This window comes from Microtus ochrogaster, chromosome 7 (genome assembly GCF_000317375.1).
Source record: "Microtus ochrogaster isolate Prairie Vole_2 chromosome 7, MicOch1.0, whole genome shotgun sequence".
Classification (NCBI taxonomy): domain Eukaryota; kingdom Metazoa; phylum Chordata; class Mammalia; order Rodentia; family Cricetidae; genus Microtus; species Microtus ochrogaster.
In genome coordinates, this window is record NC_022014.1 from 30,888,171 (window position 1) to 30,903,905 (window position 15,735).

Genomic DNA, 15,735 nt, shown 5'->3' on the forward strand with positions numbered 1-15,735 from the left:
CGGCATGTTGGTGAGGGGGCTACACACGTGTGTATTTTACAGCCGCCATGTTGGTGAGGGAGCTACACACATGTGTATTTTACAGCCGCCATGTTGGTGAGGGAGTTACACACATGTGTATTTCAGGAAGTCAGTTTTGCTGCCAGCATGGTCATTAGCAAAGAGGGGGAAGCCTTGAGAATTAGTGCTGTCAGCTAGGAGAGTAGAATGAGAAGGACGTTTCCCTGTGACCTGTGAGAGAGTGTGGAAGTAGAATGATGGAGGAAGGTCAGTGGTGCATGGTGTCCCCATGATCAGAGGACAAGGGCTTCAGGGAAGATAGATGGTCGATCGACGTTATGAAAGTATTGAGCAAAGAGCCTGGAGAGATGGCTTAATAAAGTGCTTGGCATGTGAGTGCAAGACCTGACTTTAGATCACCAGCCCTTGCATGCATGCACGTGTGCACAAACACACACACACACATACACACACGCACGCATGCACACGCACATAAACACATACAATTTTATAGAGACATCCTCATGGATCTTCAAGGTCTGGAGCTGCCTTCTTTTCAGAGGACCCATTTGCTAGCTGGGGGTGGGGAAGAATATTTCTACCTATGTTGTTCCCAAGTTGTTATTTCAGGTCAAGGCTGCATGATGACCACTTGATTGTTTGGTGTTTACAGACCTTCCTTCGTTTGTGTCAAGGCCCAAGGTGACTTTTATCTTTGTTTCCTTTCAGAATGCCGTTTCCAAGTATGGCTCTCAGTTCCAAGGCAATTCCCAGCACGATGCCCTGGAGTTCCTGCTCTGGCTGCTGGACCGTGTCCATGAGGACTTGGAGGGCTCAGCTCATGGACTGGCGTCTGAGCAGGTGAGCCACTCTCTAAAGAACATGTGTGTTGATCTTCCTTCTCCCCGTGGGCATTTACTCAGCTCTTTAGGGTCCAGTGTATTCTGGTCATAGTGTACACCTTCTGGACTTGCTCACTTTAGCTCTTGCTGGTTTTAGATAGGCATTCCTGCCTATTGCAGTATTTCTTGTCTTCCCTAATCCCAGTGGTAATCGTGAATAGGACTCCATTATGCCTCTTAATTTGGAAAACATTTTTCTCTGTATGTGCGTGCAGGTGCAAATGTGAATGTCAGAGGCTGGGGCCAGGTGTCTTCTTGGATCATGCACCACTGGATTTTTTGAGACAGGATCTCTCTATAAACTGGGAGCTTGCTGATTTGGCTAAACTGTCCTGGCAACAAGCACCAAGGACCTTCCAGCTGATCCTTCCCCTGTGCTGAGATTGCAAGGGCACATTGCCACGCCTAGCTCCTACTTGGGGACTTGAATTCACTTCCTTATGCTTGTGTGGCAGGCTCTTTTCTAATTGAGGCATCTCCCAAGCCCCGCCCCCCAATATTTTCCTTAATTTTTTCCTACCTATTCTATGCATTTCTCTGGGCATCTGGATCCATGAGAGTTCTTCTTTGTTATTTTAAGGCAGTTCTAATTCAATCAACTCTACTATTGCTTTCTCTGTTAATGTATTTCATAGAGCAGGTACTTTTTTTTTTTTTAAAGACATGAGTGTGTAATTTCTGATTTTGATGAACCCTCAGGTCTTGAGACAAAGGAAGCATCATAGTGCTGTGGATTGTTTCTGTTGCTGTTGGCTTTTGTTTTGTTTAGATGGAGTTTTGCTGTGTAGCTCAGGCTTTAACTTGGGGCCCTTCTCCTAGCTCACTCTGTCCCTGTATTGCTGGGGGTTGGAGCTTGGTCATGTGTAGTCCAAGCTGGTTTTAAACTCTTAAACTCAAACTCCCCTTGCCTCTGCTTCCCTAAGTTCTGGGATGACAGTTGTGTGCCACCACACCCGACCACACTGTAATACTTTGTAACAGTTAATTGACACATTGACTATATTCTTTATGAGCTTTCCTAAATTAAGGCCAATAGTATCTCATACTTTATTATGACCTCTTTATTGCTCAAGGAAAAGTGAGTGAAATTACATTATAAGTGGGCCAAGTTATAGTAACCAGATCCTCAAATAGTAGGTAACCAGTGCACCTTGAAATTAACCAGAAAGTAACACATTTTTGGTGGATTTCACAGAAAAATTCAGGTCTAGCTCCCAGAACTGCTTCATCAGGTTTTTTTTTTTTTTTTTTTTTTGCTTGCCTTCTCCCCCATCCCCCTCCCCCCCCCCCCACCTCACAGTACTGAGAATTGAACTTCAGCCTCAGGCCTGCTGGGCAAGTGTTCTACCACTGGTGCTACATCCTCAGCCCTTCTGTTTTGTTGTATATCCGGACACCTGATTTCCCATCCTTCTCACGAACCCACTAACAATAACAACAAACCCCTTGGGAAGTCAGACTTGATGGTGCACGTCTATAATCCCAGCACAGAGAGTTAAAGGAGGGTCGGTCATGAGGCTGCAGAGATGTTTCAGTGGTTAAGATTCAGTACTGCTCTGCCAGTGGACAGGAGTTCAGTTCTCACAGCAAGCAGCTCACAAATGCCTGTAAACCAACCCCAAGGGATCGGTCTCCTCCTCCTGACCTCTGGGCACCTAAGCATATATGCACACAGACAGCATAGATCATAAGTAAAATAAATCATAAACAAAGGGGAAGAGATTAATCAAGATTCTAGCCCAAGAGACTCTGCCTTGAAAGCCTATTTTCTTGTTTTAAAAGCAATCACTCCAATGATTGGAGAACACCAGAAAAACAAAACCAGTGGTCTTTTGCTGTAGAAGCCAGGTATGGTGATGTACGTATTTAACCCCAACACTTAGGAGAAGGCAGGTGGATCTCTGTGAGTTAAAGGCCAGCCTGGTCTACATATTGAGTTTCAGGCTGACCAAACAGCAAAAACCTCAGGGAACCACACACCAATATGGTGCTGTTTCACGGCTGGGAGGGGAATGGGTGATTTTTTTTTCCCCTCTTATTTATAGTCATTTTTCCATGGATCTTTTTCAGATCTTTTTGTTTTATGTGATAGAAATTTAACTTCATCTGGCTAGAGGAAAAGGCACTTGTTGTCTTTTATAACCTGCAATTCTGGTTGAAGCAGCTTTGGGTGGGAATGCATCCAAGGTCCCAGGTGATGTCACCGTGTCTCTGACTCTGTCTCTTCATTCTCGTTCTGGCTCTGCCCACGTGGGTAGCAAGAGGGCCTTCTGCATTGCTCATAGAGTCTCCAGAACTGGCATGCCGGAGCAAACACTGATTGTCCTAGCGTTGTTAGCATGCTCATTCCTGGGCTTGTGGTCAGAAGAGTGGAACAGTCTGATTGGACTCCCCAGAGTCAGAAGCCTGTGGGAGAACATGTGCTAAGGGAGGCTTTTACAGAGGCAGAATTAATTGCAGATGTATGTTGTCTACTTCTGGGCCTTCCATAAATTTAGAGAACACATTTTCAAACACATACACACACACTAAGGATACCATTTCCTGAGTATTCTATATTGTATATCCAATTGGACAATTTTCATTACCTATATACAGTAGGTACTCAATAAACTTAAATGGTTGTCTTATTTTAATATGCATAATGATAATTCGTATTTTATAGTTAGTGGAAACATAGATGTTAGATGTTTCCCAGGGCCACTCACTCTTTGATAGTCTCATGTAGCTTAAACTGAACTTGAACGCGCAATGTAGCTAATGTTTTGAACATTTGATCTTCTTGCTTTAACCTCTTAAGTGCTAGGATTATGGGTGTGCACCATCATGCCCCTGGGAGGGTCATCGTCTTCTACCTGGTAGAATAGGACCGAGTCTGGCTCCGTCTATCTCATATCCAGTGTGTTGAACCTCCATTTTTGGAAGCCTCTGTGTCTTCTCAGTTACCTAGTAGAGGAGAGATATGGACGGGTGTCTCCACTCCCTCTTGCTGTGTAAACCAGGACTGTTCTCCTGCCCTTTCTCCTTACATGCCAGGGAGTAGATGGGAGAGATAGCTGTGTCACTTTGCTGTGACTGTCACAAAAGGCCGTGATAACCAGCTGAAGAGGAAGAAATGTTTACATTGGCTCTGGATTTGGGCTGTGGGAAGCACTTCATGGTGGGAACACATGAAGAGCTGTTTATCCCATGTTGGCCGAGGAGGGCTGGATTCCTACAGTTCCCTTCCAGGGCATGCCCACAGTGACCTAGGACTTCCTACCAGACCCTGCCTCTTAAAGGTTCTACCAGCGCCTGATAGTGAAAGCCTGGGACCATGCCTTAACACATGGGCCTTTGAGGGACATTCCAGATCCAGACTTCAGCAGCAGCCTTCTAAATTGCCTTTCACTCTTCCTCTCTATTCCTTTGATAGCAAGAAAAAAAAAAATCATTTGGCTTAAGGGCACAGGGCAAGCGATGTATATCCAGGTCACATAGCTAGGAAACGGGAGAGCCTGAACACAAAGAAGGAAATCCCACTCTATATCAGACTTTCTGAACCTGAGCACTCTTGGCATCTGCGGCTGGATAATTTTCCCTTTGCAGGGCTGACTTGTGTCTTTGTGGCAGATGCCAGGGTCATTACTGACTTGTGCTGCTAAATGTGTGTGCAAACCTTGCCAAATGTCCCCGAAGTGGGGACCCAAATCAACCTTAGTTGAGAAGCTCTGCTCTAAAATCCTTGTTCCCTATGAATATGTGCCATCCCCAAACTATTCTTTGAGACATTTGAATTTATTTACGTCATGAGGGCCTGCCAGTTATTCTTCATAATTTCAAGATACAGAAAAAGTAGCCATGATTAACAGTCTTTCAACTAACTTCTTTCCCTCCCTCCCTCCCTCCCTGCCTCCCTCCCTTCCTCTTTCCCTCCCTCCCTCCCTCCCTCCCTTCCTCTTTCCCTCCCTTCCTCCCTCTTTCCCTCCCTTCTTTCTTTCTTTTGGGCTGGGGATGGACCCCAGGACCTTGTGCTTGCTAGGCAGGTGACACTCCCGGGCCCCACTTCCAGTATTGTCCTCCATGGCTTTCTCCACACTGAAGCCAGATCTCTTCTGAAAGGGGACAAGATGATGTCATCTCCTGTTTGCCTTGCTCTGGTGACTTCCTAAAGACCTGGAACCAAATCCTCCCTGCCTGGGCCTGCCAACCACCCAGTCTGATTTCAGGTTCCTCTCCTTGCTCCCTGTCCTCATGGTATCAGCTTTCGGTCCCTCTGTGGAACAGGTGTGTTAGGAGCTGGGCATCCCTGGGCAAGGTCTGGAGGTGGCTGTTGGCTGGAGTAAGGGACTAACTCAGCCTCTCTCTGACCCAGTGACACCAACAGTGTCACTTTCTCAGCCCTCCTGAAGTTGCTTCTGGAAGGTGGGCTGCTTCATGGCTGGGCTGCGTATCCTGGAGGCAGTGGGCAGAGCCTCTCGGTTATTTAGCAGGAAACTTCATTTTCCTTTTCCACAAAGAAAGCTCCCACCCTCTGTGTAACTCTGAGTGATTTTCCCTTATGAAGGTCTTTCTGTACTGAGGACATAGGAAAGCTTGTAATGAGATTTGTTTGTAAGGGGAATAGAAAACGTAAGGGCCACTCTCTTTTCCATCACTTTAACGATTCTCAAATACTTCATCCTGCAAAGGCTGTATTTTCACTGCCCCCTAAACACCAACTCATAAACAATCTTTTTGATAGTTTTCTAGAAAGTGCTACTTTTGCAGAACAAAGGTGGGAATGAGTCCAAGGTAAGAAACAGCAGACATGTATCAAGAACCTATTGTGTGCTAGGCAAGAGTCTTCCCCTCCCCCTCCTTACTTTCTGAGACAGAGTTTCCTTCTGTAGCTTATCCTAACCTCAAACTCACACTGTAGCCCAGGCTGGCCTCAAAATTCAAAATGAGTACTGAAGGCGGATCGGATTAATACAGACAGATTGGTATAAGCTTATATAACTTTAATGTAAATAGCACACTCACGCAACCGGAGTTCCCGCGATGCCCAGAAACAGGAAACAGGAAGGGGCTCCAGCGTCTGTGCCCCTCAATTTATAAACATTTGCCCGAGGCCATCCCGCCCCCAAAAGGTGGGCTCTCTCTACAGAGTACAAAGTTCCTTTCAACCAGTGATCTTCCTGTGTCAGCCCCCAAGTGATGGGAATATGGGTGTGAACCTCCATGCTGGTGTGTACCTCATCTCGTGATTTGCACCACAGTTGCACGCTAGGGGATGCTGCTCAAGCATCCCTGAAACTCTGAGGGCAGCAAGGTTTGCCCACCTGGGCCCAGATTCACATTCCTCCGACCTCACAGTCCATGTTTCATAAATGATGTCCCACTGCCTCTCCTCCTGTCTTGCTCAGCATTTTCTTTCTACACTTCAGCCCACGTGACCCCCATCTACAGTCATGCCTAGTGTCTCAGCTTGTCATTTCTCTCTCGAACTCTCCTGTGTAAGTTCCTGGTTGCACGGAACTTAAGCCTTTCTAGGAGGGGAACGTATATGGTCAGCCAGGGAGAAGTCACGGCATTACATGGGGAAACTCATCTAGAATGAGACAGCTCTGGGTTAACGAGGAGCCTTAATGGCAGGAACTTTCCTGTCTAGTCTGACAGCTAGAATCAGTGTTTTTAGCTTTAGTCACACTGCTCATGTTCTGGCAGGGACATCTCAGTGCAGTTTGGGTCATGGACCTGTCTCTTGGTAGGGCATTAAGCTTTTCCTGGGGAGACATAAGCAAACATCTCTTTATCCCAGCCAGGTCACTAATGGCCAACCAAATTAACCATTCCATCCAAGTCTAGCTTGGAGAACCAATGAGTTTATTGGGCTCAATTAGAGGAGCATGGGTGAAGGGCCTAGAGATGTGTGTGTGTGACCTCAGAAGAGCTGTTATCACTAACGGGTCCTTCCCAGTGTGGGTAGCGACCTCCTAAAGCCACACACATGGAGTCCCCTGCTTTTCAGTCAGCCTTCCAGCTCCTCTATACTCTAGAACCGCCTGAGACCACTCGCAGCTAGGTTGGGATTACAGCCAGTTGACGGGACATAGGAAGTGCGGCCAGAATCTCAGAATCTCAGAATTCTCTTTTTATGAGGGAGCAGCAACAAGCTGGGGGTGTGGAGAGTCTTGTGTGGGTAGTCCCAGCTGAGCTCCACTCAGAGGACAACATTCCACATTTCCACCCAGGGACTGGACTCAGGGGCTCACGCAGGGTAAATCCTGGGGAGCCAGAACGTCCCTGTGTCCACACAATGCAAGTTCACCCCTCTCTGTCCTTGCAAATATCTGCCACTCGGCGTAATTGTTGTCTTTTACTCCAGCCCCACGCTGGAACACCAAAACGGTGTTGTTTCCCTCTTTTTCCTCTTTTGGCTTTTTTGCGGGGGGGGGGGGGGGGCATCACCCAGCTCCCAAATAAATCACACACAGAGACTTATTATTATTTATAAATGCCAAGATTTATCTTGTCTTCTTTCTTGCCAGCTTTTCTTAAATTATCCTGACTGCCCTTGCCTCTGGGCTTCTTCCTTCTCTTCCGTCTGTACATCTTAATTCCACTCTTACTCTGTGGGTGGCTGGCCCCTGACATCCTCCTTGCCTCCTTTCTCCTATTTATCCTATATGCCTGCCAGCCCCGCCTATCCTTGCTCCTGCCTTGTTATTGGCCGATCAGGGCTTCATTAGACCATCAGGTGTCTTAGACAGGCAAAGTAACACAGTTTCACAGAGTTAAACAAATGCAGCATAAACAAAAACAACACAGCTTTGCATCATTAAACCAGTGTTCCATAGCATAAACAAAAGTAACACACCCTAAAATAATATTCTACAACAATTCTAGTTCTCTGTTTGGCTGTTGAGACACCCTTGAATTTGGTATGTCTTTCTCCAGCCCCATCTCTTTTGACTTCTGTTAATGGAACCTGTGTCCAGCCACCCCTGAGTGGCGACCATGGAGTTGGTGTTTTTATCCCTTTCTTTCTTCTCCTTGGTTCTGCTGAACTAAGAGCTCCTCACGCAGGATGTCTTGATTTTCCCCTCCCATCTCTTTTCATCTTCATGGCTTCTTCTCAGGTCACCTGCTTGTTACTTGGACACTTAAGTCTTCTGATGTCCTCCTTTTCCTAGGGATGGCTGTTGAGTTAAAGCATGCCTGTAAGCATGGAGCTACCACTCTGGTTAACAAACAGATACCTAGCCTGGCACATACTGAGTACTCTACAGGTGGTGGGTGTTACATATTGAAATAGCTGATAGTTTTGTTTGTCTGTCTGTCATCTATCTGCCTATCAATCATCTCTCTGTTTGTCTATGTATGTATGTATGTATGTATGTATGTATGTATGTATGTATGTATCTATCTATCTATCTATCTATCTATCTATCTATCTATCTATCTATCTATCTATCTATCTATCTATGCTGGATAGTTTTATCCAGAGAACCTCAAATGAGAAGTCGCCTCCATAAGATCAGACTTTGGGCAAGTACATAAAGTATTTTTTTTTAAGGATTGGTGGGAAAGGGCCTAGCCCATTATGGGTAGTGCCACCTCTTGGCTGGTGGTCCTGGGTGCTATAAGAAAGCAGGCTGAGCAAGCCATGAGGAGCAAGCCAGTAAGCAGTACTCCTTTATACCTCTGTATCAGCTCCTACCTCTAGGTTCCTACCTGGTTTGAGTTCCTGCCTTGGCTTCCCTCCGTGGACTGTGACTTTGGTTATGTAAAGCGAATAAACCTTTTCCTTCCCAAGTTGCTTTAGGTCATGGTGTTTTATCACAGCAGCAGTAACCCTGACTAACACACTATCTATGAATGACTGACTCCTCAAGACATGCCTTCTCTCAGATGGGTGCTATCATGACTCCCATATTAGAATTAGGAAACTGTTCGCATACTGGAGACTTAATCCCCACACTTGTGTGCTGATGGTATTTTGCAGTGCTGGGAATGGATCCCAGGGCCTCACACATGCTAGGGAGTAAGCAGCTCCCTACCACTCAGCTCCAGCCTCAGTCTTGCTAATGGTATTTGGAAATAAGCCAAGCCCTTTGGAGAATAATTGAGACAGATGAGATCATGAGAGTGGGGTGTGCCCATGATGGGATTGGTGGCTTCATAAGACCAGAACGAGATGTCTGCTTTGTTGTGAGCCCCGAGGCCCTTGCCAGGTGCTGAGAGGATGTAGAGCCGTCTTCTAGCCTATAGAATTACAAGTTAAACCAGCCTTTCTCAGTATGACCAGAGTAGCGGTGCATGCCTGTAATCCCAGCATTTGAGAGGTATAGGTAGAAAATCAGGAGTCTTAAAATTGGTCATGGGTCCAGAGTGAGTTTGAGGCCAACAGAGCTGCCTGAACCCCCCTGTTCCCCCACACAAGACTCTACCCAAACACAAACAAACAATGACAACACAAAACAAGAGAGAATAAATTACTCAGTTTGGGTATTTTATTATAGCAACAAAAAATGGACTGAGATTAAAAGCCTACAAAGCAAGTAAATTATTTAGCTGGGTTAGAAAAGTTGAATGTATTAGCCACGTGTGTTATCACTGTTAGAAAATGCTCAACAGAAACGATTTAAGAGAATAAAGATTGGTCATGGTGACACAGAAGCAAAGAGAATATGTCCAAGGTCCCCAAATGCCAAGAACTGGTCTAGGAGATAGATATTCACATAACACACAGAGGTGTGCACAGTGTTATACTCTAGTTTTGTGTTGGAGATGTTTTGAAAAGCATGCCTAGTTGGAAAGGAAGCTCAGTGGTAGAGTACTTGCCTAGTATGTGTGAGGCCCTGGATGCAATGCCCAGAACATGTCTAAAATGACTCCTCAGGGTAGTGAAGAAAAAAAAAAAAAAAACAACTGAGAAATTGAGATGCAGTGTTGGCAGGCAAATTATGTCAGGTCTTACATGGATGCTCAAATATTTACTCAACAGCTTTGTATTTTGAGGTACTGTGATTGGAATGGCCCCCTGGACTGCCCTACCCAGCAGCATGGATCCTGTGTAGCAATTGTGTCCTCTGTGTGGTGTGGAGTGGGCTGAGAGTAAGGGTACCTAGGGAACTTGGGAAGCTGACGCAGTTCGTACTGGGAGCGATAGCCTTCCAGAGGAGACTGGGGATATTGGTGTGGACCAGAGCCCTGAGGGAGGAGAGGTGAAAGATGACCCAGAAAGATAAATTAAGGATGCAGGGATTTGGATCTGATGTTTGCAGACGTGATTAAGAGTGTTGAATTAGGGTAATTAACTTGGATTATCCAGGTGGTCCCTTAGCACAATATTGAGTGTTGTTATAACAGAGGCAGAGGGAGTTTGGAGGACAAAGCGGCATAAATATAGAGCAGAGAGAGGTTTGAAGATGCTGGCCCTGAGGACGGTATGGTGTGGCCACAGGATAAGCAATTCCAGCAGCACTGAATCTGGAAGAGGCTAAGAGAAGATTCCTGCCTAGAACCTCTGGAGCGGGTGGCACCTTCCTTTTAGACTATTGGTACTGATATTGGCCTTCGCAGGACATATGTGAAAGCCCTGCCATCAACCCCGGGGCAGAGTCAGACCTGGGTGTGTGTATGAGCTCCCCGCTATGCTCATCTTCCAGTTCTGCTTTCAGCACATGTATCTACCCTTTCTCATGGACTTGGGGGGGGGGGGAGCGGGCAGCAAGATTGGAAGAACACTGAGGGATGGTAAAGGCAGTATTGAAGATCATCGCTCCTCAAGGCTCAGGAAGGGACAGTGTGGGCATTGGGGGTAGGCTTAATGGGCTCCATGGTCTGGAAGCAGCTGTGTGACATAATGTGGACAGGACGTCACTGGATTTCTTTCCTGTTTCTTTGCAGCTGCCCCCAGATGCCAGCAAGGCCTCGGAGGACCTCCGGCCATCTGCAACTCCTCTCCCCCTAGGCCCCAGCTTTGTGCAGAGCCACTTTCAAGCACAGTACAGGTGAGAGGTGCCATGTTCTTCAAGTGTGGTCTCCAGGGGCTCTGCACAGAGGTCGCCTGTGTCTCATGGCCCTTGACCCTGCACGACAAAACACACAAAGACCCTTCCTTTTCCTGTTGCAGCCCCAGTCAACCTCCTGTGGACTCTAGGCCTTGAGGATTTCTTTTTTTCCTTCTTGGCTCTTGGAATGGCCCTCTGCTCCCCTTTAAAGGAAGGAAGGAGTGGCTGGGGGATGGTCTGTAGAGCAGGGATGTGGAAGCCAGAATATCACCAGCTGAAGTCATACCGAAGCAAGGGGGGCCCTTCCTGTTTGCGCAGCATGGCTTGATTTAGTCATTGTGAGCTCAACACAGCATGGGGGATATAGAAATCATCACATGGCCATGTGTATTTTTATAGGAAAGTAGGGAAGTTTGAAAGAATTATGGTGTTTAGCAAAAATACCTGCAGCAATGAGACTTCAAAGAGGAGACCCTAGCCTTAGACTGCTCTGCCACATGTGTCTTTTCATGGACTTTGATAGCTGAGGAGGATCAAATAGGGGGAGGGGGACATGGTCAACAAAGATGACTACAAGCTTCAGGGTGGGAATGAGCATAGAGGTTGAGACTTACGGAAAGCCACTGGATACAGAAAACCTCTTATGTGAGATTTCCACATCTGTGTATTTCAAACATTTTAAACTCCATATTTTTTAAAGACTGGAACAAAATCAAAATTGAACATGTGAATGGTATGATGATTTGACATGTGTCCTGTAATATATAATGTCCTGCTAAATGTATGTTTCTTTAAACATTCATCATTGGTTTATGGTAAAAAAAAATCTCATAAAATGTATAATATTTAGTTATTTTTAATGATTTCACCTACATGGTTAAATACAGGACTTTGTGATACCTGTGAGCTCATGCACATTGGTCAGCATTTCTCCCTCTGCCATCCCTTCTCCCTGATCTCTGGTCATTGCCATTCTATTCTCAACTTCTGTGAGAGGGTTGTTGTTTTTTTTTTTTTATAGTCAATGTGTAGTATTTGTGTAGGATTTGATAATACATTTTTGCTTTATATACTATTAAAATATAGTGCTTATGATCTATGTGAACTTACTCAATGGTAAAGCACATGCTTGGTGTGTGCAAGGTCATATTCTTGAACCAGTTGGATATGATACAACTGTTTGAAGTTTGATACAATGCAGCTCTATGGGTTTGATTCTCACTTCCATAAGACACATACATATGCATATATATATGCACATACATTCACATATAATACAAATACTTAGCTAATTACTAAGAATTTTTTTCCCCCAAATCACACATCTCTTGCTACCTGAGATAAATTCAGGGCTAATAGAAAGGTCACACTGGGGCAGGAGATGTGGATGTGGCTCAGCAGTTAAAAATACATCGCTGTTTCAGAGCACGAGTTTGGATCCCAGCACCCACATCAGGCAGCTCACAGATTCCCAAAATTCCTGTTCCAAAGGATCCGACAGCTCTGTCTGGCCTCTGCAGGCACCTGCACATGCTCACATGCACACATAATACATTTAGAGAAAAGACGTCAAGGTCAAGTTCTTGGACGAGTTTGATACGATACCACTCTATGGGAGAAGACATGCGCCTGCTTTTGTTTTATGGAGGCTAAAAGAAGCAAAGCGTGAAGCAGGGATTAGGATGCTTTCCAAACCCAAGAATCTATCCTGTGACCTGTTACACAGCCTGGCACACGGTGATCTGAAGAGGTGGGGGGTTCTGAAGAGAAACTGGGCAGAAGAGGGAACCCCACAATGCCACACCCAGTGGCCAGCAAATGCTGTGGGACACACTGCTTTTATCAAAACACTACCTTGACTCTCCTGGGTGAGTTCAGCAGCAATGTGAGCTGGGGACACTGGGGTGTGATGTGGTGTAGACAGCATGCCTAGTAGTCCTGAGGCCTCATGCTCCAGCACTACCAGCAAGCAAGGAAACAAAAGGCCATGGGGACTATTTTCTAAATCACTGCTAACCTTCTGGTAACTTCTCTCTATTTAGATAACTTGTATTCCCGAGGTCTAGCAATGAGCAGATGCCTCAGGTGAATCCACGGATTCATCTTCTTGCTTTCCCTATATCATTGTTGTTGTTGCTATTATTTTTATTGTTATTATTATTTTCTTTGAGATAGTGTTTTGCTATATAGCCTAGGCTGGCCTGGAGCTTTTCCACCCTTCCACCTCAGTTTCTCGAGTACTAGGATTACAGCTGTGAAACACCACATCTGGCTCTTGGGAAGTTTTTAAACTTAAGATGCCAGAGACCCTCCTTTCCCTCATTGAAATAAAATCCATGGCAGAAAAACCTAGAAGTCTGGACCTTGAAAAAGTGCTTGTGGGCTAGTGCAAAGGCTCAGAGTAAAGGTACTTGCTGACAAGCCTGGTGACCTGAGTTCCATGACAGAACCCTCGTGGTGGAAGGAGAGTACCCACTCCCAAAGGCTGTTGTCTGACTTGACATGCATACCGTGGCATGCCCACCCACCCCCTATGAAATAAATAAATATAATTTAAAAAATTTTATTTGTGTGTTTTGGGGGCTCAGGGAAGCTAGGCACCAGGGATAAAAAGACCCTGAGACCCCTTTGGCCTGAAAGTTGGTATGCAATGTTTTTTTCCCATCCTTAGTATGCTGAGACATGAGACTAAACTCTCCTCCTATCCTCAAAAGGGTAAAGTCCTAAAACATAAAATTAAGCATCTTACTTCAACAAGTATCCATTTAATTTTGTTCTTTGGTACATTCTGGTCTCGAACTTCTGGGTTCTGGTGTTCTTCCTGCATCAGCATCCACACCCAGCTCAATTATACATTTAAAATACACAACCCAGCGCCATGTATGCTCACAATGCTGGGTAGTCATCCTCTCCTTCTGGCTCCTGAAAACTTTTATCACCCAAAGAGAAAATCTGGTACCCAGGAGTTAGTCACATTCCACTTCCCTTTCTCCCAGCTTCTATAAACCTTCACTTTGTATTGTGTCTCTTTGGCTTTCCTATTTTACATATTTCATACCAACAATGATACAATAAGTAGCCTTGTATGTCTGGGTCTCTCTTGGTACTTGATGTGATACTTTCAAAGTATCAGGGCTCTGTTTCTTTTTTATGGCTGAGTTGTATTCCACAGTGTAGATGTACCACATTTTGTTCACCTCTTTTCTATAGCCAGGTAGCTTGGTTGATTCCCCTCTGACTCTTGTGAACAAGGCTGCAAGGAACATTCGTATATAAGTTATGAGCTGAGCACCTCTCTTTGCTTCTGTGTGATGAAGGTTTGTCTCTGTTCTTCACCCTCACAGATCTTCCTTGACTTGTCCTCACTGCCTGAAGCAAAGCAACACCTTCGATCCTTTCCTGTGTGTGTCCCTTCCCATCCCCTTGCGCCAGACGAGGTACGTGAGTGTCCTGAGTGTCATGGCATCCCGCCATACTCGACCCTTCCCTCCTCTCTCCTGGATACCCTCTGGTTCTCAATCTGCCGTGTTTCACTTAGCGTTTCTCTAGAGACCAGTCCTGCAGTCAGGTGACACTCAGTACTGAATGGGTAAGTAAAGAGAGTCCATTCGTTAGCTGAGGAAGGAACGTGAACAGGATTCTTGTATATGTCCATGCTGTGTCCTGACTTAGGTCTTTGGCCCTTTCAGGAGCTGGCACAGGCTCCACCCTGCATCAGACAAGGGCCTCTGTTGTTGCAACCTCTTCCCCATTGTACCTCAGGATCCCCTTCCTTCTTTATAAAGGGACAGGGAATTTTTAATTCATTCATTCTTTTTTTAAGACAGAGACTCATTCAGTAGCTCAAGCTGGCCATCCCTCTGCCTTACCTTCCCAAGTGCTGGGTCTATAGGTATGAGCTACCACATGTGATTATAGGGAAATGATTTCATGAAGGAGCAAAGAAAGAGGAAAAAGAGCTTTTTTGGTAAAGATGAGAAGAAAGTAGTGTTGGGATGAGTGAGCAGTGGGCTGCAGTATCCAAAAGCAAGGAACTGGCAGTGTGGTCCCTTTCCTGGAAGCCCATTTTGCCACCAGCACAGATGGCCAGGCCAGTGTCTTGGAAGGTTGGTGAATCTGAATGTGGAGCCAGTCCTGGCATGGAGACGGAGGTGCTTATCATTGTGGTCCCACCGTCCTCGGCCCTATCCCTCCTTTGTATTCCCGTGGACATCTTCATGTGTAGGGTCTAGCAGAGCACAAGTCCTTTTCACCAGGCCCCACTCCCTCTGCTCAGATCTGCCGTGCTCTCTCTGCCATCAGCGCCACAAGCAGAACTGTCATCTTAAACAGTAACGTAGGTCATACTGCCACTGGTAGCCTTGGAAAATGTAGGCTGAGACTGAGGACCCTTGGTAGCACTGTGGTTAAACAGTGACCCTGAGACAGACTCACCAGGTTCTTACCCTTGCTTATGACTTGGCTAATTACCACAGCATGGCAGACTCCCCCAGGAGTGGCCTCTGAGGGCTGTGGTGGGAGTGAAAGCAGAGATTGACAAGGGAAATTCTCACTGAGGACAAGTCACCAATGCAGTTGATTTCTTTTGGAAGGAGCAGCTTGGCTGTTTTGTTTTACAAAATACAGGTTATTCGTTTTGTTTTTTTGAGACAAGGTTTCTTTGTGTAGCCTTGATTATACTAGAACTAACTCTATAGATCAGGATGGCCAGCCTTAACTCACAGAGATCCACTTGCCTCTGTCTCCCAAGTGCTGGGATTAAAGGTGTGCACCACCCCCGCCCAGCCTTGTTGTTTGCTTTTTAATCATTTCTATTTAACTGTTACAGTCATGGGACCAGAGATTTATGCTAT

At 45.8% G+C, this 15,735-nt stretch overlaps 1 protein-coding gene across 2 annotated transcripts in view; it reads left to right on the forward strand.

Annotated features, from left to right (window-relative positions):
• Usp43 (ubiquitin specific peptidase 43) overlaps window positions 1–15,735 on the forward strand; it is a 66,032-nt gene that overhangs the window by 8,444 nt on the left and 41,853 nt on the right. For both annotated transcript variants that reach the window (XM_005349832.3, XM_005349833.3), the window contains exons 2-4: window positions 730–861; window positions 10,779–10,882; window positions 14,227–14,319. In XM_005349832.3, the coding sequence (XP_005349889.1) occupies window positions 730–861; window positions 10,779–10,882; window positions 14,227–14,319 (329 nt within the window). The remainder of the gene's footprint in view (window positions 1–729; window positions 862–10,778; window positions 10,883–14,226; window positions 14,320–15,735) is intronic.